Source organism: Halichoeres trimaculatus, unplaced genomic scaffold (assembly GCF_033239565.1).
Source record: "Halichoeres trimaculatus isolate MK-OKI-2021-1 unplaced genomic scaffold, fHalTri1.1 fHalTri1_scaffold_17, whole genome shotgun sequence".
In the NCBI taxonomy this organism is placed as follows: Eukaryota; Metazoa; Chordata; class Actinopteri; order Labriformes; family Labridae; genus Halichoeres; species Halichoeres trimaculatus.
The window spans coordinates 3,112,058-3,135,882 of NW_027437195.1; the positions used below are offsets into that span (position 1 = coordinate 3,112,058).

General features: G+C 38.7%; 2 protein-coding genes across 3 annotated transcripts in view; one reads left to right on the plus strand and one right to left on the minus strand.

Annotated features, from left to right (window-relative positions):
- The window catches only part of babam2 (BRISC and BRCA1 A complex member 2), a 128,640-nt gene extending 110,629 nt beyond the window's left edge, over positions 1–18,011 (minus strand). Inside the window, exons 1-4 of the mRNA XM_074691965.1 lie at positions 17,898–18,011; positions 17,101–17,256; positions 15,277–15,353; positions 7,090–7,184 (exon numbers count right to left, since the gene is read on the minus strand). Of these exons, the coding sequence (XP_074548066.1) occupies positions 7,090–7,184; positions 15,277–15,353; positions 17,101–17,237 (309 nt within the window). The 5' untranslated portion in view covers positions 17,238–17,256; positions 17,898–18,011. The remainder of the gene's footprint in view (positions 1–7,089; positions 7,185–15,276; positions 15,354–17,100; positions 17,257–17,897) is intronic.
- Positions 18,012–18,107: 96 nt separating this feature from the next.
- rbks (ribokinase) overlaps positions 18,108–23,825 on the plus strand; it is a 53,859-nt gene continuing 48,141 nt past the window's right edge. For both annotated transcript variants that reach the window (XM_074691966.1, XM_074691969.1), the window contains exons 1-2: positions 18,108–18,266; positions 20,688–20,749. In XM_074691966.1, coding sequence (XP_074548067.1) covers positions 20,691–20,749 — 59 coding nt within the window. In that variant the 5' untranslated portion in view covers positions 18,108–18,266; positions 20,688–20,690. The remainder of the gene's footprint in view (positions 18,267–20,687; positions 20,750–23,825) is intronic.

Genomic DNA, 23,825 nt, shown 5'->3' on the forward strand with positions numbered 1-23,825 from the left:
CTCTCATCATCCAGCAACTGTATTTATATCCCTTTCATCCCTGTTCTGTGGTTAAAAAAGGTTGAAAGGATTTTCTTTAATGGGCACTAATGTTTAATGATTTCGTCATAAGGATACTTTCAGTACTTTTTTTAAGTGGCAACCTGTAGGCAGTTCAGGGGTTGAAGCAGGATTCTGAAGCAGAGAGGGGAATAATGGCTCTGTGAGACTCTCAGTCATCCTGAGTACTTCTGAGCTTGATCTGATAATGTCAACTGGACTTGGTGGATGGATAATCCACCCAGTTGATACTTTTGAAAGGTTCCCCATTCAAAAAGTCAAGAAATAACAGAAAAAAAGTGATGATGCAGAATAATATGCAATAAAACCAATATTGAAAGTGCAAACATGCAGTTCCTTAGGTGTCCACTAGAGGCTGACTCCAAAAGCCAAAGAAACAAGTCATAAAAACACTAAAATTTCTATTTTTTAACATAGAATTAACTGTGTTTGAAGCTGAAGCAGATTTTAAAAGAGTCTCACTTATTCTTTTATTTGAAACAGCTGTATGGTGCAGATTTTTATGACTGGTCTGTTTTGATTATACTTTGACAAAGACTTTTGCATAACAAGGGGAATGCCTGATTTGGCTCACAGGTGGGTCACAGTGCATCTGTTTGCCATGTGGCCTCAACTCCGCCTCTTCTCTGATTTCAAGTTTTACCAGAAGTTATGTTAGGTCAGAATTTCCAACATGGTTACTGTCAACATTTGGCTACATGAAATAATCTTCATAAGCAATGAGTGACATCAGAGACTAAATCCATGTATGAAAAAGACCATGGCTCTGGCTGAGGAATTTAATAGCAGGATAAGGAGGTACTTTAGAGTTAAACTATGCCTGTACAATGTACAAATTTGCTATTGTCTGTATCAAGACATGAAGTTTTTTTTTTTTTTTTTTTATCTGCCCACTAAACATTAGGCGTTTGATGCATCAAGTGCCATCAAGTCAATATGATGTCTGTCGGTCTAAGACTAATTCTGGACGTCTACACACCATTCAAATCAGGTCCACTATCTGGACGTCTAACAATGACCCTACTTGGGCGTCAATATGCAGTTCAACACTTCAACATCAGCTTTTTGGGCGTCTGAGCAGGAGTGAGTGAGTGAGTGAGCCCACAGCCCTATGACACGTTCAAAGGACATCCTTTCAACATCTTTTTTAGACATCTCATTCTAAACAGTTTTGGATCAAAGCAATACATTTTTGATTGTTTCCATTTCCTGTTTCCATTCCTAAATGGTGATGTGTTTTCCTGTAAAGATTAATTTTTCTTTAGTTTCATTTGGCTCAGCAGCAGTTTTGAAGTAGAAATGTATAACGCCTTTGTCTGTATTTACAGTTACCATCTGCTGCTGAGAAAATCAAATGAAGCAACTGAAACATTCTACGACCTTCAGAAACTGGACTACAGCTAGACACAGAAACTAGAAGGAGGATCAAAACAATAGGAATGAATAAATGGCCGCAGTGACATCATCGGCAACGACAACAGCTCAGTTAGGGACAAGGCTTTGGAACGGGGGGGGTATGCTGGTTAAAGGTCCGGCATGGACAAAGGTTTCCATACATCATAAATGGATGTTTAGTGGACGCCCTAAAAAGGCGTCTTCTGGATTAATAGTCTGCACCTTCAGGAGACCAAATTTAGACTTCCACAAGTGTCTTTGAAAGGACATCCTTTGAGCGTCTCTTTGCTCAATGGAAACAATCATGGGCTAAATGAAACTACTTTTGCTTTTACTGTAACATTCACAATTTGCATCTATCCAGAAGAACTGCTACAAAGACTTGTGGTCAAATAACACTGGATAACCACACTTCTAAACACTCTCTAATATTACATTTGCTGTGGAATTGTTTCAATAAGCTTACTCTAATGTTACAAGATTTATTTCCATCCAGTGTTTTCACCAATATCTTGCATTGATGATGGTCTAGTCTGACTGCTGCATAAAGCCTTCTCCAGCACATCTCAAAGATTCTCAATGGTATTAAGGTCTGGACTCTGGTGGTCAATCCATGTGTGAAAATGATGTCTCATGCTCCCTGAACCACTCTTTCACAGTTTCACCCTGATGAATCCTGGTATTTTCATCTTGGAATATGGCCGTGCCATCAGGGAAGAAAAACTCCATTGATGGAATAACCTGGTCATTCAGTATATTCAGATAGTCATCTGACCTCTTCTTTGAGCACAGACTGTTGCTGAACCTAGACCTGACCAACTGCAGCAACCCCAGATCACAGCCTGCCCCCACAGGCTTGGACAGTTGGCACTAGGCATGATGGGAGATCACTTCATCTGCCTCTCTTCTTACCCTGATGGACCAATAGTCTGGAACAGGGTCAATCTGGACTCATCAGACCACATGACCTTTTTCCATTGCTTTAAAGTCCAAGTATGATCCCAGTTAGCCTCACTGATTGGTGACTGACATCAATTAGACTCTGTCATCATCAATGAAAGATCTTGGTGAAAAGTTAATGCAATAACTGGATGGAAATAGATCATGTGACATTGCTGAAGCTTATTGAAACAATGCAGCAGTGAATGCGTGCTGTAATCAAAGCTTAAGGCGCGCCATCTAAATATTAGAGTGTGCGACCTTTTTTTGGTGGCAACTTTTTTTTTGGCCAGAGAGTGTATTTTATAGTATTTTGGTTAATTGCTTTTAATTCAAACTATTTAAGCAGAGTATGCAGACTAAAACTGGTATGTTTCAATTTTACAACATATTATATGAGACAACTGCTACATGTTTGAAGCGGCAAATGTAAAAAAAAAAGGAAAAAAACAAACAAAACTTCACCGGATTCAGTGTCTAAGTTGATGTCTTTTGTGTTTCTGGTTACAACTTCTCTAGAAAAGAGACTTTCAGCATGTTCATCACGATGTGAAGGATCTTTTTTCTTTTCCAACAGCATTACATTTCTCTGTCTAAACAGAGGCATGAAAAACTGACCTACTCAGGGCCTGGTGACAGCAAAGAAAAACACAAGGCTAAACAGAGGAGCTAATGATACCCTTGGCCTGCTGTAAACAAGAGTAATGTGTTGCTGAGACATCAAGAATTCAACCTGCCACCGAGAGAGGACCTAAAATTAGCCTAATGTCTACGCCCACTGGATAACAAAGACTAGAAAAGTAATGCTTGTGAGGGCCTTCAGGGACTCTTTGGGGGTTTTATGTAACATAAAGTCTAGGAATAACACTCTTTGTTTTTTTGGAATAATAAACAGAATCAAATTATTTTGTTTCAATAAAGAAAGAAAATGTTGCAGAAGTGATCAAAAAAGATGTCTGCCAAAAGCTGGACATGTTGTTTTATTAGGAGTTACTGAGAATTAATTTGGTCAGGGCTGATGGTAAAACTTACCAGGGGGATTTTGGGGGAACTGTAAGGAATTACTGGGAATTTTGTGTTTTACAGAGTTAGAGGGGGCTGTACTTACTGCAAACATACAGGAAAAGAAGTGAGCAGGAGAGGAGGGACACGGGGCAGAGAGACAGGCGAGGAAGGATTATGAGAGCAGAACAGCAAAACACCGCAGGAATATAAGTGTGAAAAATAAACAAGCGATGGGCTGCCAAGCACTGGCTCAGCAGAGGTACTTCCCCTTATGTGCACAGCTGGATTTGTGAGACGGTGAGCAATACTACCCGCACTTCTCCCAGACTCTGACACAAGCAGGGGAATTTAGCTTCTCCGTGTTAGGCTGCTGCAAAAATAGCCCTGGATAACTGCAAGGAAGTCAGCCTTAACAGCAACAGTGAGAGGAGACTTAATACACAGCTGATCTCCATTAAGGTCTAAAACTCCCCCAAAGTCTCAGATGGCCAACATTCAGTTCTTTATCATAACTTTTTCTTAAAACAAACCATATATTTGAACCACTACCAAAGCCCAGTGTTTCCTGTAAAGACACTGAAACAGACATCAGTATAAAGATCACTATCAGCCCAAAAAGTGATGAGTATCACTGATTTTGCTGGTTGATCCACTGATCTATTGTGTCTTTAAAATAGAAACTGGTAACAATAAAACCAGCTTTTAAATACAACCTTTCCAAAACTTAAAACCAAAGTGTTTTTATGCTTAACTTAGAAAATAATGGTTTTGTATCAATTGTATTGAAAAGTTGCTTAATTTTTTGTTGCCCCAGACATAAGGGTTTAGCACATTTCATTCATTTATGTTTTACCACCTACACTGTTCTGTGTGTGGCTGGAGCCTACCCCAGCTGCCTTCAGGACTGGTCACCACTCAATCACAGGGCTGACACACAGAGACAGACAACCCTTCATGCTCACACTCACACCACCTCTTAGATTTGAAATTTTAGAATCACCAGTTAACCTGACAAGCGTGTTTTTAGACTGTCAGAGAACCCACACGTGCACAGGGAGAACATGTAAACCCCACACAGAGAGGCCCACCTTGCCCAAACTGGGATACAAATTGGTGGCCGTCTTGCTGTGAGGCTACAGCTAACCAATGCGCTAACCATTGCTAACCACTGTCATCTAAAATTGCAAACAGGATTTCTATGATAATGATTTGGCAATCAGTTCTTTATGAAAAACCACTTGATGGGGTGAGTTGAAGTAAAGTGCTGTTAAACTTCTAAATTCGCACCAAACCAAAGTCTTTTGCCACAGATTATTGTCAGACTAACACCATACACCTGACAGGAAACCCAGGACATCAGCTGACCTCTCACAATCTTGACAGTTGATGAGGTCAATTTGAGCATCAAAAGATGTAGATGGTCTGGTTTTCATACATGCATCAGGGTGTTTCTGTGTGAGTGTAATTGTAAGTCAACTCAACCTTGCACTACATGTGCCCCATAAGGGGTGCCAAAAAAGCCCAGGCCATATGCAGAAACCACATGTGTGAGATGTAAACAACAGACATGGCAACACACCAGGAGGTTACTCTTGAGTAAATTCTGAGATCAAGGAAGTTAAGGCACAGGCAGTTGGTGAGGCAAGTCCACTAAAGCATGCCCAACTGTTTACTCTGGCCTCGTTTACACTAAAACGTTTCAACTGAAAACGCAAAAATGCAGCGAAAAAAATCTGTGTGACACGGAAACGAAAAGGGACTGAAAACGCTGTAGTAAGCATGCCAGGCTTGTAGTTGGCGCTATAACTGTCTTGTCTAGAAGCAGCTTTTGGTAGATCTCCACCAAAGTAGAGATGAGTCGTTCATCTGGTGAATTGGGGAATACTAAGTGCAAAAGTGGAGCAACAGGTGCACATTTTGTTAAAGACAGTCAGCAGATTCAGCAGATTCAGCAGATTCAGCAGCATAAGCACGACATGGTAGTCCACAACGATTTTAACAACAGTACTGTTGTCCAGTTGTATGCGCTTGCGCAAAGTGGAGTGTGACGTCAGTGTTTCCACTGAAAACGCTGGCTAACTGTTTACACGGCAAAGGTGTCGGCAGCGTTTCAGAAAAATCCCACTCTGGAGGCCATTTTCTAAAGTTTGCATTTTAGGTCAGCTGAAACGTCGTTTCCGTGTAAATGCGAGGCTGAAACGCAACAGTCCCTCTGTCACATCCACCTTCCTTCTTCTTCTGCTTTTCGATTTCGTTTTCTTCTTCTTCTTCAGGACTGGCACGAATGAACCCTGGCTTGTGACCCTCTTAGTGGCTGGGTAGGAACAGTGTCTTGATCAAGGACACATCTGCATGTGAGTTCAGAGGCTGGGATTAAATCTCTTCGGACTTCGAGCTGACGACTCAGAGCACCACAGAGCCACAGCTGCCCTGCCTCTACTACGTTAATGCTTTTCAAAGACACACACTGCACCTTGGGTCCATGCATCTATATACGTGTGCAAGAGGCCGCCATTGGGCATTTGACAGCAAGTACATCTTTGGCTTCATTCTGCCTGTGTAGATCCTACAAACAGTGAATAAGATTCCTCTGCTAAATCATTTCAAGTTCTCGTATCCCAAAAATATCTCAATTGTTTATTATGGACCAGTAAACTAATTTCCTCTCATTTGAGATAATGTTATTATATCTGTTTGAAATCCAATCAAAGGAGGGTTTTGTTGAGATAAAAAATACACATGTACATCTTAAGTTCAAACGGCACTGCAAAAAAAGTCAAAAATATTTCTGCAGAAAAACAATAAAATACTGTCAGATGATTGGCCTGTTCCTTTAATAAGTTAGTCACAGTTTGAGTAACAGTTAATGAGAGACATCAAGTTTGGTTATCACATGCACACAGAGTATCTGATCTGTTGAAATGACTTTTTGTGGCCTGGCAGCTTTAATAACCAAACAGACGTTAAAGCCTCACCCCTCACAGCACCAGACAGTGCTGATGCAATCCACAACCCTTCCCAAGATTTCAGATTAGACATTAAAGTATTTACAACAGCCAAAATTATTCTCCCTCAATTTTCCTGGTTATAGCAAGATATTTTACCCAATCATCAAACCTGACCTCAATCTGAGTAACCAGCTGCTGATAACACCCATCATCCATTGACTATGCTTCAAGAGAAAAAAAAAAAAAAAAACTGCACTGAAGTTTGATCTTGTTTGGACTTGGCTTGAAATTGAGTCAAAGCATCATGAAGACGATCTGATTCGCAGATAACCAATAAAGTGAAGAGCGACTTTATGTCGTAATGAAATACAACAACTGCCAATTATTGCAACATTTTCAGCTATGCAACACAGCGAACCCATGATGGCTGCAGAGTGTTTTCAAAAAGGTGTTTGTGGCACTTGTTCAACCCCCTCCGGCTACGTGGATCTGTGATGTTTTGATCGGGAATTTAACACATTTGTTTGACATTTATATTCACTCAGCATAGCAACGCACAGAACCACTCAACAAAGGAAACAAACAGAAAGACCTGGTCTCAACTAGTGGTGAAGTGTCTTTGTTTCTGGTGCTCACCGTAACATAAAGCACATCTTACGTGTTTGAAATAAGCATTTAATTACTTCCAGGAAAACGTCATTGTGATTCTCACATGAGTGCGTGCAGAGCTTTTAATACTTACTGGTAGTTCTGAAGGCTCAGGGAGGAACTCTGCATCTTCTCCAAAAATAAAATCTGGTGGCAATTCAGGATACCGTGCGTTGAATATGATATCCCCTAAAAGACAACAGAGACAGCGGATTACTTGATTTGACTCCCTTTGGATTCACTGTGGGCTTTCAGACCACAACACATGATGGGAACCAACCACAGCTTCATCTAAAAAGAAATCATTTACATGTTTTAGATAAATCTGTATTTCCCTGAAGAGAAACACAAATCTCATGGTGTACAAATAATGCATAGTATGGCGGCCCTGAAGAGCAAAACCCAACCACAAAACAGAGAACACAATAAGTTAGTGAGTCCTCTTTACTGTATTTATCTTCCTTTTAAGTCGGTTCAAAGAGTTTGCTGAATTTTCCTGAAAAAATAAAATATCAACTTTTACAGGAATGATCCTGCCCAGCCGTCTCCTCTGGGCCTTTGTACATGTGTGTCAGCGTCTGTGTCTGCCTCAACCCCCTCCTCTGCCTGGATGTTGATGTCTTAGTTGTGCCAGGACTAGGGATGGGTACCGAATTGGGTACTTTTTCAGGTACCGACCGAATTCTGTCAAAAGTACCAGGTACCAATTTACGTAAAACCAAAAGGTACCATGTTTAGGTACCTGAACGCATCCTTGTGACTGTGAGGGAGAGGAAGAGTAGGCGATCTTCCATGCTGGACATGAACACAGCATTGCAGATATCTATATTGAAGAATAAATATGTATAATTGAAAAAAAAAATCTATTTTATTATCAAACAAATTGATATTTTTTTCCATATAGACACAAAAAAGATCCAAAAATTTGTATCGTTGAGTACCGGTACCGATTGCCAGGTACGGGGTACCAGTACCATATTGTTTTAAATGTGAGCCAGGACGTTTCTTGGGGGAGAGCAGGCGTGGTTATATCAGCCAATCACAGTGCATCTAATGCACAGGTGACTTTATGTGTTGTAGCCGCTTAGCGGCTACGATAGTTGACGTAGCACGGAGAAAAAAAAACACAACAAAGAGTGACATGTGTTGGCTTTCCGCTAACCAGGTATGTGTCAAATACCAGTGATTAGCTTGTTTTAACACGGCAAATCAGATACACAGCTCTTGCATCTCCAACATGTAGAAACGCGATGCTATAGGTGGTTGATGGGCTAGTGGGTGTGTTCGCATAGCTTCAGTTGGAGGCAGTGGGTGTGTGCTACTGCTGGCACTGAGCCAAGGAGGAGGAGTCCAGTTTAGATGTTGTGACTACTAACAAGTGACAAAAACTCTTGCAGACCCTACCTGATATGCAGATGTTGTGGAGCTCTGAGGTATTTTTATTTGATTTAATTACCCACAGTAATGATGAGTGATCTTGGCATTTACCACAGAAGCCACATTAAAACATGACCAGGTCTTTCTTTTTGAATCTTAATAAATAAGTACAAATAAAGTGATGCTGGAGTGAGGTTTGGTTTTAGCAAAGCATTAATGGACCCTGTGTGTTTAGGTGAGATACAAAAGTAACTGCAGGCTGAAGATCCCTGTCACTCCGGCAAGAACCAGACATCACAACATGATCACATAATTCATTTCCTGGGCTGGCTCACAATGTTCTTATACTACATTACACAACTCTATTTGTGTGCTGTGAGATTGTTCTGTTCTGCTTTTTGTTGTTCCAGCAACGGCAACAAGGACATACTTGCACATATGGAAGCATTTTTCCAGAGGAGGAGAGTCAGACAAGGGAACGAGAGGATGTTCTCTGTGTATCTGTTTGGAAAGTTCACTGATAAAGTTAATTTATGAGCCTTGATGCACGTGTGTACGACTCCACACCCATATGTGCCGCAGACACTGCCAGGAATGATGTAAAAGATGAGAAGAGAATAAATCTATCACATTAACTACTCATAACTCTAAATAATAACTCTTTCTGCATTAGAATAGAATAGAATAGAATAGAATAGAATAGAATAGAATAGAATAGAATAGAAGTTTGTTGCCATCTGCACAGGTACAAGGCAGTACAGGTACATCTGTAGTTTTGTGCATATCTCCCTGAGTCAGATCTACAAGCTAAAATTATATATAAAAATTAAATCAGATAGCAATATAAAGAGAAAAAAAACAATTAAAAATATAAAATATGATTAGATAAATAAGAAAATAAATAAGTTGTAGTAACAACTAGGTAAGATGAAATGAACTGTACTAAAGGTTTCTCAGAAAGAGTTTTATGTTGGAATACCTGACTCAGTCTAATCATGGTATCACTTTTCTTTGTTAGCTGTGCATTTATAGTGGTTATAAAAATATTTTAAGAACAACAACAAAGGCCATGAGTTGTTGTTTATAGGACCCAGCCTTAGTAGTTTATTAGAAGAAGCAGGCTTGCATTTATAGCACTCAGCTCAGTAGAAAAAGTGCCCTGCTTTTGCACGCCACCAGTACTGTAAGCAGGCTCAAAGACTGGCACAGACCCAACCTGCGGCCCTGCATCCTTGATTTAACAAACATTCTTCCTCAGGCCGGAGCACAGGAAGCTGTACGTATAGAAGAACAACAGCTGCAGAGATGTCGCGTGCCATGCCAGAGCGCCGGTGGCCTGTTTTGTATTTGGAGGCGGGATGCAGCTTTCATGTCTCACTGAATTAAAGACTTCTTTAAAACGACGGCAGTTGTACCACAGACGTGTATATTCAGCAAATAACTTCACTGTGAGTGTAGAGATCAGTAGAGTTAAGTTAGACTTAATGACTTGCTTATAGGATGCATTGTTGTCTGTGAATGTTGGCAGTCATCCAGGCCTCAATCAAGTCATTCAGGTCAGAGTCACACGTCTAGTTCATTTTTAGATTGAGTATGTGAGAAACTAAACATTATAAAGAACCAAGTCCAGCTCTGTTTTACATTAAACTTTTTGAAATAGGAGCAATACATGATCAAGCTCTCATAACTTTGTTACACTTTTTACCTTTACTTTGCTTACTATAAATTTTCAACTGTTTTTCATATGTTAATGTTCATTTTCTGTTTATTTAGTCTGACTGCTTGTACTGCATCTATCTTTGCTCTAGAGTATTGTTGATGCCTTATGCATGTCGCTGTATGAAGTGCACTGGACGAGCTAAAGGTACTTTAAGGGATGCAGGGTGATGGTATTTTGCAGATATCTGATAAACCAATATTTTCACTCTCATTTGGCTGATACTGATACTATGGGTGTGAAATTAGGTACTTTTATTGGTACCGACCGAATTCTGTCAAAAGTACCGATTCATGTAAAATTAAAAGGTACCATGTTTAGGTACCAAACTGCATCCTTGTGACTGTGAGGGACTGAAAGTGTAGGCGATTTTACACAGGGACACAGCATTGCAATGTTATATATTGAAGAATAGATATGGGGTTATATTTGTGTCATCAGAAACTGAATTTGAATTAAAATATTGAATTCGAAAAGCATGATGTGTACTGAAAATTAATGTTTTGAAAATGAATTACTTTTTTTAATTAAATTATTTTTTTAATTGAACTTGAATTTGTATTTTGCCTATGAAAAATCAACTCTTTTTAAACTTGAATTCAACTTTTTTTTAACTTAAAATTAAAAACACAGAATTCAATTTCAATCCACAAAAAGCAGATTCAGTTTTAAAATTCAATTTAAATTCAAAGTGACATGACCGTTACGTCAGCTTGTGCCTGTAGGGAGACTAATCGAGTACAGATTCCCCTACACCCATTACCCTGTACTCCTCCTCCCCTAAACGGGACAATCGTCAGTTCAACGATGGCTGAACACCAGCGGTTGAATAATCAAGTTTGAAATCACATAATACACGTGGTTGTCTGTCCACTATGTCACCCTGCGATTGACTTGCGACCGGTACGGCCTAACGCCCAGTGACAGCTGGGATAGGCTCCTGCACTCGCCCCACAACCCCAAAAGGGATAGCCGGTTTTGTGCCATTTTCTGCACCCCCCGCGTGAAGTGCACCCCCTCGAGCCAAATGCCCATTGGAAGCATAGATATAGACCAGACGAAGTCTCTCACTGCACCACTTAAAAAATAGATACATTTTCAAATATAAGGGAAGAAAACGTAGTAAACAGGCTATTGCATTTTGACATCATTGAGTATATGCCATATTGTTAACCTTGACTGTTGGGGAGGTTGCCAGAAAATAAAAATAAAGGTGGTTGATTCAATAACCACGTGTACTTGCAAGTCATGAACAAAAACTGAAAGAAGTCTGTATTGTAGGGAGGATAAATATTCACACAGAAAATGACTTTGACCACATGAGCTACGTTTGGTGGCCATGTACGGCGACTGGCCCTTTAAGACGAGCATCCTCAGGCTGTGAGCGTTTACAGTCTATGCTCTATATCTATGCTTCCAATGGGCGTTCTGCTGGAGGGGGTGCATTACACGTGAGGGGTGCAGAATATGGCACAACACCGGTATAGAAATGAAAGAAATCTCATACACGCCCCTCACCACCCTCCGAGTTGACAATCGAAGATGGCTGCCCCCCATTCTAAACAGTTATCAAACTCCTGTAATAATCAATTCAAAAGCACTTCTGACAAATATTTGTAACACTAAATCAGCCGTATACATAGTATTGTTCAACTTATATTTGTAGAAATGCTGTCACAGTGTAATTTACATCCCTTGTGTGATATTTGTGAACTAAACGCAGGGCGTGCTAACAACAGCTAACAGTTAGCGGACATGTAGAGGGGTCTGTGAATCTGTTCGATTAGTCTCCCTACAGGCACAAGATGACGTAACGGGCATACCACTCTGAATTGAAATTGAATTTTAAAACTGAATTTACTTTTTGTGAATTGAATTCAAGTAAAAAAAATAATTCACTAAAAAAAATAAATTCAATTTCAAAACATTAAATTTCATTACACATCATGCTTTTTCAAATTCAATATTTTAATTCAAATTCAGTTTCTGATGGCACAAATTTAACCTCATAAATAGGTATATGAAATTGGAAAACATATATATTTATTATTAAACACATTGATATTATAAATGTGAAAGGTACCCATCCCTAACTGTTACTGATACTGATACCAGTCAAAGTAAAACATTAGCATGCATGAGCCTGAATCTCACTTAGAGGTTGTTTATAAAGAGGTATGAAGCCAGTGATGTCTTGTCTTTTTCACCTCAGGGTGGTCGCTGCCAAATCCAAGGATGACAGAGCCTGAGATGTTCAAATAAACTAGTGGTGTTAAAGGAGTATCATTTTGCTCCTCTTCACATAATCTGTGCTTCACAAACATTGCAAACAGCTACTCTGCCATCTGTTACTGACACTTCCATACAGCAGACAAAGTTTACAGATCACTTTATCAGCTGCACATATCAGGAAAAATGTTTCATAATTGCAGATATCAACAATTTACTTCCTTATTTATCTGTGAACACTGACATCATGCAGATATTATACCATGCATCCTCAGGTGCAATACACATAAAGTTATTGGTGTGCTAAACTTATCTTATAGTTTTTTTTACATAACTCCATGAAAACCAAACCACCTGTGAAGAAAAGCACATAACATTCCCTCAAGGCATGCTATGACAGCAAACGCTCATAAAAATACTTAAAATGATTAAATTACAGCGCTTAAATACAGCCACTCAGGCATTTCAACACTTCTGTGTGTTCGAAACTCCAAAGCTGTGGAGCATATTCTTAAACTTCAAATATTACTTGAAGAGCTACAGTATCCTGATATTGTCCACAAGCATTTCTGCTTGAACAGAAATTCAGAAAGAAACTGCAAAATAAGCAAATTCAACTTCCCCATGCAAAAGATACTATGAGTTTTTTTTCCAAGCAAAGCCACATGTAGCCTGATGATCCTAATGCTCTAAATAAAAACATCATGTCTCATTTCAAACTGCAGACTCAAGCCTTGTCAGCTGCAGCTTATTGATGTTTTTTTACTCAGGTGTTTTATTTAGATTTTTTTCTTTGGATAACTGTAAAGCAAAGTAGGTGTCTTTACAAGACAACAAACTTTCCTGCAGGTCAAAAGTTGTTTCACTGATCTAACTATGAAGGATCTAGCTTGAGTCTTTATCAGGAAACTGTAACTGTGACGTTATTCATTCTTGTTGTTGTTGTGAAATAATAATAAGCGCTATGTTTTCCACAAGCTATAACAGCAAACATCACTGCAACAAGCATACTCATGATGCTCTTAAGTGGAAAGGCTGGAGACAAAGCAATCATTTCCATCCAAATGACTAAAAGATTTCCTGATTAATTTGACTTTCCAAAACAATTAGTGAGTGATGAAATGCCCACGTAGAGCTGAAAGAGGCTAACTGATGGTATCCTTTCAAAGACGTGTGTAAACACATGCCCAACGTGGGGCTGGTGAGTCACCACATTTCCAGTAACACTGAGTTGAATTCAATTTAAACCATGATTGTAATCACTTAACAACACCCAGCGATGTTTCCAGTTGAGCTCTTCAGGCGTGATGCTCAGGGAGAGAGTCTGATGTGGGCTCTTGGTTCAGTGGGAAGAATCCTTCCAGTAAAACTTCAGTGGCACAAACTGCAGCATGTTGGCTGTAACCATTTCACTCATTATTTCACCACGGAAAAAATTCATGTTGTTTTTTTGTGCTTGAGGGATTCTTTTGATTTCTTTTGACCTCACGACTTATTCAGTAACTGCAAATACAAAGCCTTCTGAAGCTTTAAGTCTATTCTATTCTATTCTATTCTATTCTATTCTATTCTATTCTATTCTATTCTATTCTATTCTATATTTATTCAATAGCAATTTCTAGACCCTCTAAATGCTTTCTGCCAAAGACCAGGCTCTCACCAAAATGTGTCCACTCAAAGTTATTTACACAAATAGCAGGTTGTGCAACAAAAAAAATAGGATTTGATTTGATTTGATTTATTTAAGATCATCCATTAGTTATAGAAAATATCCAGTAGCTAGTCATCAGAAAAAGACACTGATGCTGAACAGTGTGATCATTTTTGGACCAGTAATAAAAGTGAGATCACTCTTCAAGCCACTTGATTCCCCTAATAAAACAGTAATTCTACAATGAGTCAATAGTTGAAAAATAGTTCCAAACTTTGCTTCTCTGATGGTAAAATGCCTCAGCTGAACTTATAAAACCATATGACCAAATGTTTAACAGGAATTTCATCTCTGTGTGCTTCCACAGCTCATTTTGCCACTGCAACCGTTTGTCTTTTTCTGTAGTCATTACGGCTGAACTATTTCGGAAAATAATCGAATTGTGATTTTTTTTGGATGAATATTGTGATTGCAATTAAGCATGCAGGGTGTTATCTTCTGCATTATTCACTGAACACAAGCAATAAATCCTTCTATAGTATGACCAACATGTCAAAGGAAACTGTCAAAATTCAAACACTTCTTTCCTTCGCTTTTTTTATTAAAAAAAGAAAAAGGAAAATTGAAATTGTCCTGACCTCCAGTTGTCAGTCAGAGTAAAAAACTACACAGAATAAAGTGAACAAGGGGTATGCCAGCCACAATCATTCCACTGTATGGATCTCTATAGCTTACATAGATTTTTTTGCCGGAAAAACCAGCAGATTGACTTTTTCTGGTTTTAAAGAGGAACGAGTACAAGTTACTTAATTCCCTCAAGGTCTGTGAACATAAAACTTCTAGTTTTTTAATAGCAGCCATAGATGCATTTTGAAAATTGAAATTCGATTACAACTTTTCACAATAATGCTTTCACTCTGAGCATGAACCAGACCGTGGTCACGTTTGGTTTGGACTGGGACCACCTCTTTTAGTCAAACCAAGATCTGGCTGTTTGGTCCAGACCAGAGTCCAGGGAGGTTACACACCGACTGTTTTGGTTCGGACCACACAGGAAAGTCCAAAAGTCTGGACCAAACAATGATGGTGTGAAAGCCCCTTAGGTCTTCAATACTAAAGCTGTGCTTTGACAAAGCACCTTTAAAAATTACAACAGTTTGTTATTTTGTATTCGAGGATTATTTCCTTTAAAGTTAAGATCAAGTTATAAATGCAGGACTCAACTAAAAATAGAGGTAATAATCCAGCAGCAAAGAGTGAACTTGTTTGATTAGTTAAATTAAAAGAAGAAAGGTTGATAAACTCACACTTCAGTGTTTCTCCAGCATACGGGATGTGCAGTTTAAAGCGATCACAGCAGGGACCAGGAGTCAAAGACGTGCACCTTAACATGGGAGTCAAAGAAGATGGGATCGGTCTTAGCCAAAGAAATGTCAGCAGCTAGAACTCAAAAAGCTTTTCTTTTTTTTTCAGAAAATCATTCACATCAAACAAATATCAACTATCACTGATAAAACCAACTTGATGTCCTGTAGTTTGACAGGCAACAGAGATAGACCAGTATGGATTTTTAATTAGTAGTCAAGGAGGACAATAACTGATATATGGAACCAAAATTTATTCACAGTAAAAGTGAAAATACTGGCATCAAACTTCTGAACAAAAACTCCAACACTTAACTTTGTTTTAAGGCTTTAAGCACATGTTTATTAAACAGCTCCCAGGCTCAGCGGCATGTCTTATTAAGTAAAATGAAAACTTAAAAAAATAATAGATTTTTTTTTTTTTTTTTGCAAACAAAACCTTTTCACCTAAATATTAGATTTAAAAAAAGACTGATACAGATATGCCTCAAAATGCTGAATATCAGTGCCAAGTTGGCCCGGCTGATAATGGTGTATCACTATTTGGCAGTATATTAATAACACATTAGAATTTCAATCAATTTAGTATTGATGTCATCATTTTCACAAACAGCAACATACTTAGTCAAATACAGAAGTCTGCAAAGGAGATAACATAGAAAAAACTGCTGATCAAATGCTAATGACATAAAACTTTGCTAACATAAAACTTTAAATGCAACTCTCCAGGCGCATGTTTGTCAATGTATCAATGCATGAAATAATAATTCATCTTAAAACTCTGGTACTGCAATTTGCAAGCATGGTGTCAAGTATTATCTTTGAGAATTATTTCTAAAAAGCATGTGAAAAGCAAATTATAGTAACAATAATATTAATGATAATAATAATAACTTTTAATCTTTTTTATTATAAATCAGAAGCATAAATCAGAAGACTCATACACTTAACCATAAAGGAATCACTGAAAATGCTAAGAAATAGCTCCTAACAAGCCATTACTGCCATTACTCCTTCTTTAAACTTCACTTCACTTCTAGCAGATTATCCTCTCTTTGCAGTTTATAATGATTTTAAGAATATGTTTGCAATAACTCATATAATCAAAAGGTAAATTAAACCTCATGCAAGGAATTCTTAGCTGGTTAACACTCAAATCCAAACTAATGTCTATCAATGACATACCAAAGCAGACTGGATGAATGGCAACAACACAACCTATCCACAGTCTTAATTCTAATGCCTGATGCCACGACCACAGTAGGTTAGGGCTGCAAATTATGGTCCAAAACTCATAGTCTTATTGTGATTTGCTTCATGGTGAGTGTTAATGGTTAACCTTGCATTCAAATTTAACCAGGAAGAGAGTAAACTGCAAGACACACTTTGTTGTGATGGATTATTTCTGCAGCACTTGGGTGCTTGATCACAACAATTCTTTACGAAACATTGTACCTTTACAAAATAAGTGCAGCTCCAGCCATGATTCTGATAATTTTGCAACGACCTGTGCAGCCTCACAGCATGGTGCAGAGACAGGCTTTGCTACATTTTCCTTTGCAAAGACTTTAAAGGACTGACACATCGGTCAGACAAGGAATGGCACATCGGTCCGTTGAAGGAAAGTATGATGAGAATTGAGTTTGTTTTGTTTAAAAGAATACCACCGTATGTACAGGACCAAATCAAGACGTCAGAGATTAGAGACAAGGAAAACTTATCAGAAACGTGTCATGACATAACTTGGGTTTCCCATCCATTCCTCACCCAGTTTTCAGGTCTGTGACACGGAGACAGTTGGTGGAGTCCAGTCCAACTCGACCGTTTCGCACAACACTGCACAGTAAGGGCCGCAGCTCAGGTGAGATCCGGTGCAGAGCAACCTCAGGGGACATGTTGTTCATTTTCTCAACTCTGAGGGGTCTGTGAAAAGACAGCGACACTTTAGTTTTTGCTCTAATGTCGTCAATCAAACCATATTCCTACAAAGCAAAAGAGATTTTCACTCATGACTGAAAAAGGCATCAAGCTACACCATGCAGGTGACAGCAACTTCCTGGTACAGTGGAAAACTTGCATGCATGCTAGAGTCAGATTCCTATGAAACCGATTAGACTTTCTGGCCCGGGTTTGAGTGAAATGTGAGTCTTGACAACAGCAGTGGAACATAAAGTGGGTTTAAAATCCTCTGTGCTTCTTGTTGCCGCATGATAACTCAAGCAAAGCCAGGGTTAAACTGATGTATATGACGTTAAGACACTGCTTCACATCATATTCTCTTTTAAAATAGGCTAACTGGATTTTATCGAAATGATATTTTGTTAATCGACTGATGTCCCTGTGAGCTAAAACATTCGTCCGTTCAGGCTGAATGAGTAATTAGATGTAATAGAAGCCTTAATAGTACATAAAACATTATCTTTAAACTTAGCTTCGTTAGCCACCGTTAGCTTAGCCCCGAATAAATTCTAAATTCTGTCAGTTTTTGGATTTTATATTTTTATGCAAAACGACCTTTTCTTTGATTTACTTATCAGTAAAACAGAATGTGTCATTTCAGGTACCTGAGTGACTCTGGAAACAGACAATTTCAGCGTTGAAGTCAATGTTTGGATGTTTTATCATGCTCCTGGAGAAAATGTTGTTTGGGTCCTACGGAAGCCCCTTTTCGGGTCGCTTAAGATAATGCCTGTTTTTTCAAAAAGAGTTTTTCCTCCTAGAGCTACTTTTTACCTGTAATATATTACTCTAATAGTGTGTTATGGGTCTAAATACTATCCACAACGACTTCAAGGAACTCTGAACTCTTCTGTTTTGAATTAGTGACCAAAAAATGTAAGGCAATCGCTGCAGCGTTATGCAGCTGTCACTGTGCACTTTGGCCGTCACCTGGGTGAAGCTGTTCACTCTGCAGAAGCGAATTTGAATGAAAGGTAATTATTGTGACGCATTTCTCAACAATACTGTCTCTGAGTTTGTGTTTTGGGTGTGAGGCTTCTTCTAATATAACCCATATGTGTTTCTTTTGAGTATTTTGAGGACAGTCCCTTAGACCACCATGCTCCCACAGTGGGAATGATTGACTGAACACAAAGCTTCTCTACAGTAAAATTACTATCAGTATTTTATGGCACCTGTGTGACAGCTATGAATTCATCATGTATCTGCATTACTGGATACTAGATTCATGCCATACTGCTGACAGAGCCAACAACGTTGCATTTTATTTATGCATTTATTTACACTTACTAATTTTTATGTTGTGCAGAAGCTGGATGACCTATTGATGCAGTACCTTCCACTCAGCATTTAGTAAATGTGTTAACCATACTTTGATGAGTATTTGAGTACATACAAAAGCCTTACCAGCCTCAGTAATCATTTCACCAAGCTCAAAGTTTTGAACAGGTTATGAATAAGTGCAATCTATAGCCTAAAGGCTGAGCTTAATGCTGAAGGCTGTGTTGATACGACTCCCTCACTGAACTGTATTTACCTACACAGGTAATAGACTAATTTATTTTAAAAAATAATTTCAATAATTACAAACAAACTAAAAAATATATATAAATATATATGACTTTAGAAAAGCGTGCATGTATGTATCTGTGTGTGTATCTGTGTATCTATCTGTCAAATTGTAAAGAAAAAAAAGTTAAAGGACCACACAATCTGGAAAGCACTGAAAACATGTATGGTTGTGAAGATAACATGTTTAATGTAGATATCTTATATCCAAGATGTCATTCTCCTCCTCACTCCTGTATAAAAATGTAAACACCGTAGTAATATTTTTTCTACTTTTCTATACTTCTTAAATTCTTTATATTTCTTCAAATTTTTGATTTTATATTCTATTATCATTATTCTATTTTTATTGTTACTGCATTACTGCACTTTTTTGTGAGCTGCTGTGGCAAAAAAAAAAATTCCCCAAGGGGAATCAATAAAGAATATTCTATATTCTATTCTATATATATTCTATTCTCTATTATGTGCAGCCAGACCTGCTACGGATTGATTTGTATCCACCAGATTTTTATTATCATTAACTATGTCGAGTAGTCATGAAACTTGTTTTTTTTTCTGCAGTCTTTGACAAGAAGCTGTGTAATTAGTACAACGAACAGCTAGAGTTGTCTCATGTGTGTCATTAAATGGTTTGACATTTAAGATTAGGAATTAGTGAAAAATGCTGGGTTTGGGGTAAAATGAGTGTTTTGCTGATTATAGCCATTGTCCAAACTTCTGGAACAGTCATATTATAGTTAGAACAATCTTAATCAAGTGAACTCTTCACTACCAAACCTGACAACAACAAAATATCTAATTTAACAAGACATTTAAAACGGATCCAACCCCAGTGTCTTTTGAAATTTGCTCATGGCTCAGTTTAAATTGCTGAACTCTCCATGTGCAAATTTGATTTGCATTTAAACTGAATCGTTCCAGTGCAGTCTTTTCAGAGCATGCTTTGTTCAAGTCTTAAATATGAGGGAGTCAAATCCTAAATCATCTCTTAATTCATTCATTATGCATATGTACTGTTTTCCTGCAGGCTGAGCAGAACCTTTAGTAAAGATATAGTTTATGAGTAAAGATATAACACCATTACATTGGACAAACTCTCAGACCATCAACCACTGGATGAAAACTTAGCCCTGAATTTAACAAGTCTTGATAGGGGGAACTTTGAGAGGTTTCCTTGATGCTTTAAGTGGTAGGACAATGCAGATCTCATAATATTATCCTGCAGCGGAGACGTTGAGAGTTCTGGGTTAGCTTTCCATGCCTGCCGAGAGGAGACAATATACTGCAAGATGTGGGAGAGAGAATTGAGCCATCCTGCAGCCAGCGGCCAGGCTTTCAAAATCTTCCCCTGCCTAGGCAGAGATTTGAGGAGATTAACACACTAGCATTAGCTCTGATACAAGCCGAGGATTGAATTAATTATAGACTCTGCTGGGCTGCGGTACATTCACGTTGTGTAGCATTGATATACCCCACAACCCCCCTCCACCCCCAATGAGGCTGGAACCTGTCCAACTCAGCCAGCACTGAATGCTCTATTTTTACCTTCCCTCTTGTTTCAGCTCATGCTAATGTGAGAGATAAATAAAATCAAGTGATTTATTGTTTGATGCTTTTGGGAAACTAGTTTGCATATTTTGCCTGATGTGCCCCTGAAGGATCCACTTTTCTTTTGATTCTGTTGTTGTTTATAAAAAGGTTTCACCCAAAAGGCCGGACGAGTGTGAGACATTTTCATTTCCTGCGTCATCAAAAAGTTATTTGGAATGAATCACAAAGATTACTGTCACTATAGAAATAAAACAAATGTGTTTCATCATCAGATAATGACGGAGCAGGCTTTGGATGTGGTGGTGGTTGGCTCCTGTATGACTGACTTGGTGAGGTGAGTGAATCCGGTCCATAACTTGACCTCTTCTTGTCAAACAAGTTGTGTCAGTACTTCTTGTTCTTCCTGAAATGATCATGATCTACTTTGTGTTTTTCATGTGAAGGGTGAGAGCAAAGAGACAGATAATTCTTGGTTCAGGAAACTCCTCTGCATCCTCAGGTGGGCTCAACAGGAAGGAGCTTTTTTACGAGCTCATTGAAAATGTATTTTAAGGATGTAGAGCAGCGGCTTTTAAGCCTCTGGTTTAATACCCATGTGGCTTTGCCTGATATGCAGACAGAGTTTCTGAAACCATCTTTATAAATACTCTTACACACCAAAAAATGTTTAAACTGCTTTGAAGTGTCAAATTTTCTGTGTACATATCTTATCAGTGCATTGAATGATATTTAAACATGAGATGATCAAAAGGGATTCCACAAAGTCACTTGTTCACCAGTGAAATTTCAATTCTGACGTGCTGCCTCCTTTTGAGGTAAGGTAACAGTAAGAAAACGTATACAAAATGGACAGTGTAGCTCCGCCTTTTAATGTCGTACGGTTTTGAAGCCAAAATACCTCTGTCAGAGGCGCCCCATTGTGAGTCTGTGCTGTAAAGACTGTGAGGAACTCTAAGAGAATCTGAGTGAAGCCAGGTAACGTTTTTTTTCTTTTTCTCCTCTTGGTTCTCCTCCATGACATATCTTGCTATTTCCATAAAAACATCAGCTGTCAATCATCAGTAAACATGACGTAAAGCCCCACTTTTAACCTGTAAAAGTACTTTTCAGAACTTGAACACAACACAGCCCAATAATATCTTCATATGACCAAAGTATATGGATGTGAGAAACATTTTACCAGGTGTATTTGCATCTTAAGTTTGACCACAGCTGGGATGCTGATGGCTTAGCAGTTTAGGTCGCGCCCCCAAGAGTTCGCCCTTAAGCGGGTGGCCTGGGTTTGAATCCAGCTCATAGCCTGTTTCCCGCATGTCACTCCCCACTCACCACCTTTCCTACTCTAACCACTGTCCTCTACTCTCTTATTGAAGGAGTAAAAAGCCCCAAAAATAACTTAAAAAACAAGAAAAAAGTTTGACCACAGCTTTTCTGGAATAACTGGGGAGACTGACATTTTGACCTGTACTGCAGCTAGCCACCAGGAACAGCAGTTTTTGCAATGATCGCACTCTAAATCGAGCAAGATGACTTCCATTTACAGTCTTTGTCTGAAAACAGTCAAACTTGGCATGTTTTTTCAACACTAACTCAAATTGGCTTGCCTAGTTTGGCTAATGGCTACACTGAGCACTGCAGGTCTTCTGTCCTCTCTGCACAGGTTAAAGTCCACATGCCTTCGCTGATTGACCATCAGTCTGATTCAGTTAAACCAAAGACAGCAACAACTTGAATTCAATATACTAAACCAGAATACTGACCAACCTATGAAATTTCTTTGAGCATGTGCCTGTGATAGAGCCTCAGCATTTAGGGGGTCACTGAACAGGATAGTAATAACTCAGACCTCGTCCTGACTTGCAAAGCTTGACACAGCCAAGTCGACTAGACAAGAGAATCTCTTTTTAAGGGATAAGAAACATTTATGTTCATCGTAAGCAATATTTTTACGTATGTCTTTCTTTTTTTAACAATTTTGATGTTTTTCATTCATCACTCTGAAAATTTTAACAGTGTCTGTCTTTTTAAAAATCCCAGATTCTTTAGGCAGTACTTTATTGTTAATCAGAATGTAAATTTTTGAATTACTTTCTCTCCAGACAGGAGTGTCTGTCTCCATCAGGGATGGGCGAGTACTGGTGTTGTTATCAGGCCAATACCAGGTTTTATTCAGTTTTAATGAAGGTATCTGTACTCGTGAAGGCTGCTGATACCAACAGCTGATACTCAAGGCAAAAAAATCTTACATCGAGTATGTCCTCCTTGCCAGTATTTGCCGCTACTTGCTGCGGTTTAACACCATGGCAAATGTGCGTCAGGTCCTGTTGAGACAACATGAATGAACCAGAAGAGTTAACGGTTTAACTGTTGTATTTTGCACTCCTGTTTATTTTTTTTTAAAAAAAGTAAAACTCTGGATGTTGTTACAAAAAAATCATAAACCCAGTTTGTGTTTTTTTTTTTTACTCAATGGCAGAGTGACTGTGCTTTCTTTGTTTAAAAGGATCTGTCACTAGTAGTATCTGTACTAGGTATCGGTGAGTACTCGGGAGGGAGTACTCGTACTGGTATCAGTCAGAAAAAAAGTGGTATTGAACATCCCTAGTTTCCATGCATGTTGGAGTCATCTTTAAACCAAGCTAATCACTTATCTGCACTTCAACACACTCAGATTGATCATTTATGTGTCAATGACTGAAATAAATTCAGGAGTTTTCAGCCCACTCAGATCATCAAATGCAGCTTTCTAATCATGACCAGAATACACATCGTACAGTCTCTTATTCTTCTGTTGTATGGAACTGCTCCTGCAGTGAATTCCTCTCTTTGTGTTATTAAAGCATGTTGTACTCCAGCAACCCCAGCTTATACTACCACAGAAAGAGCTCTGTTTGCTAACTCAAAGCTTAGTCATCTCTATAAAAGGCTTTTCTATCTGTAATATAAAAAATACAGCAGTTGAGAGAACATGAAAAAGTAGGTTGAGCGGCTCTACTGAATGAAATGAGCTGGGTTCATGTAGAAAGCTGTGCAGCACTCTACAAGGTCTCTGGGTTAGTCTTTTTTTCCATCTTCTGCATGGATTTTTAGCGCTGAAGATGCAAACATTTGCAGCTTCAGCTACAGTCTTTTTGGGATTTCCTTTATGTGGTTACCAAGTGCACATTGATGACCTGGTTGTACTTTTTGTTGTAGAGGAGTTGGAAAAAAGAGCAAGTTTTTCTCTCTACTTCAATAAATCTGCCAGAGTGAGCTGGAATGTGATTGAAAACAAGACTCTGCCTCTGTGAGCCTGTGTCTTACAAGACAGACCTGTTGTTTTTTCTGCTGAGGGATCAATGACAGAGGTCAGTAAATCATTTACTGTTAGGCTGTGCTGTGACTGGCACATGGAAAGACCAACAGACAGA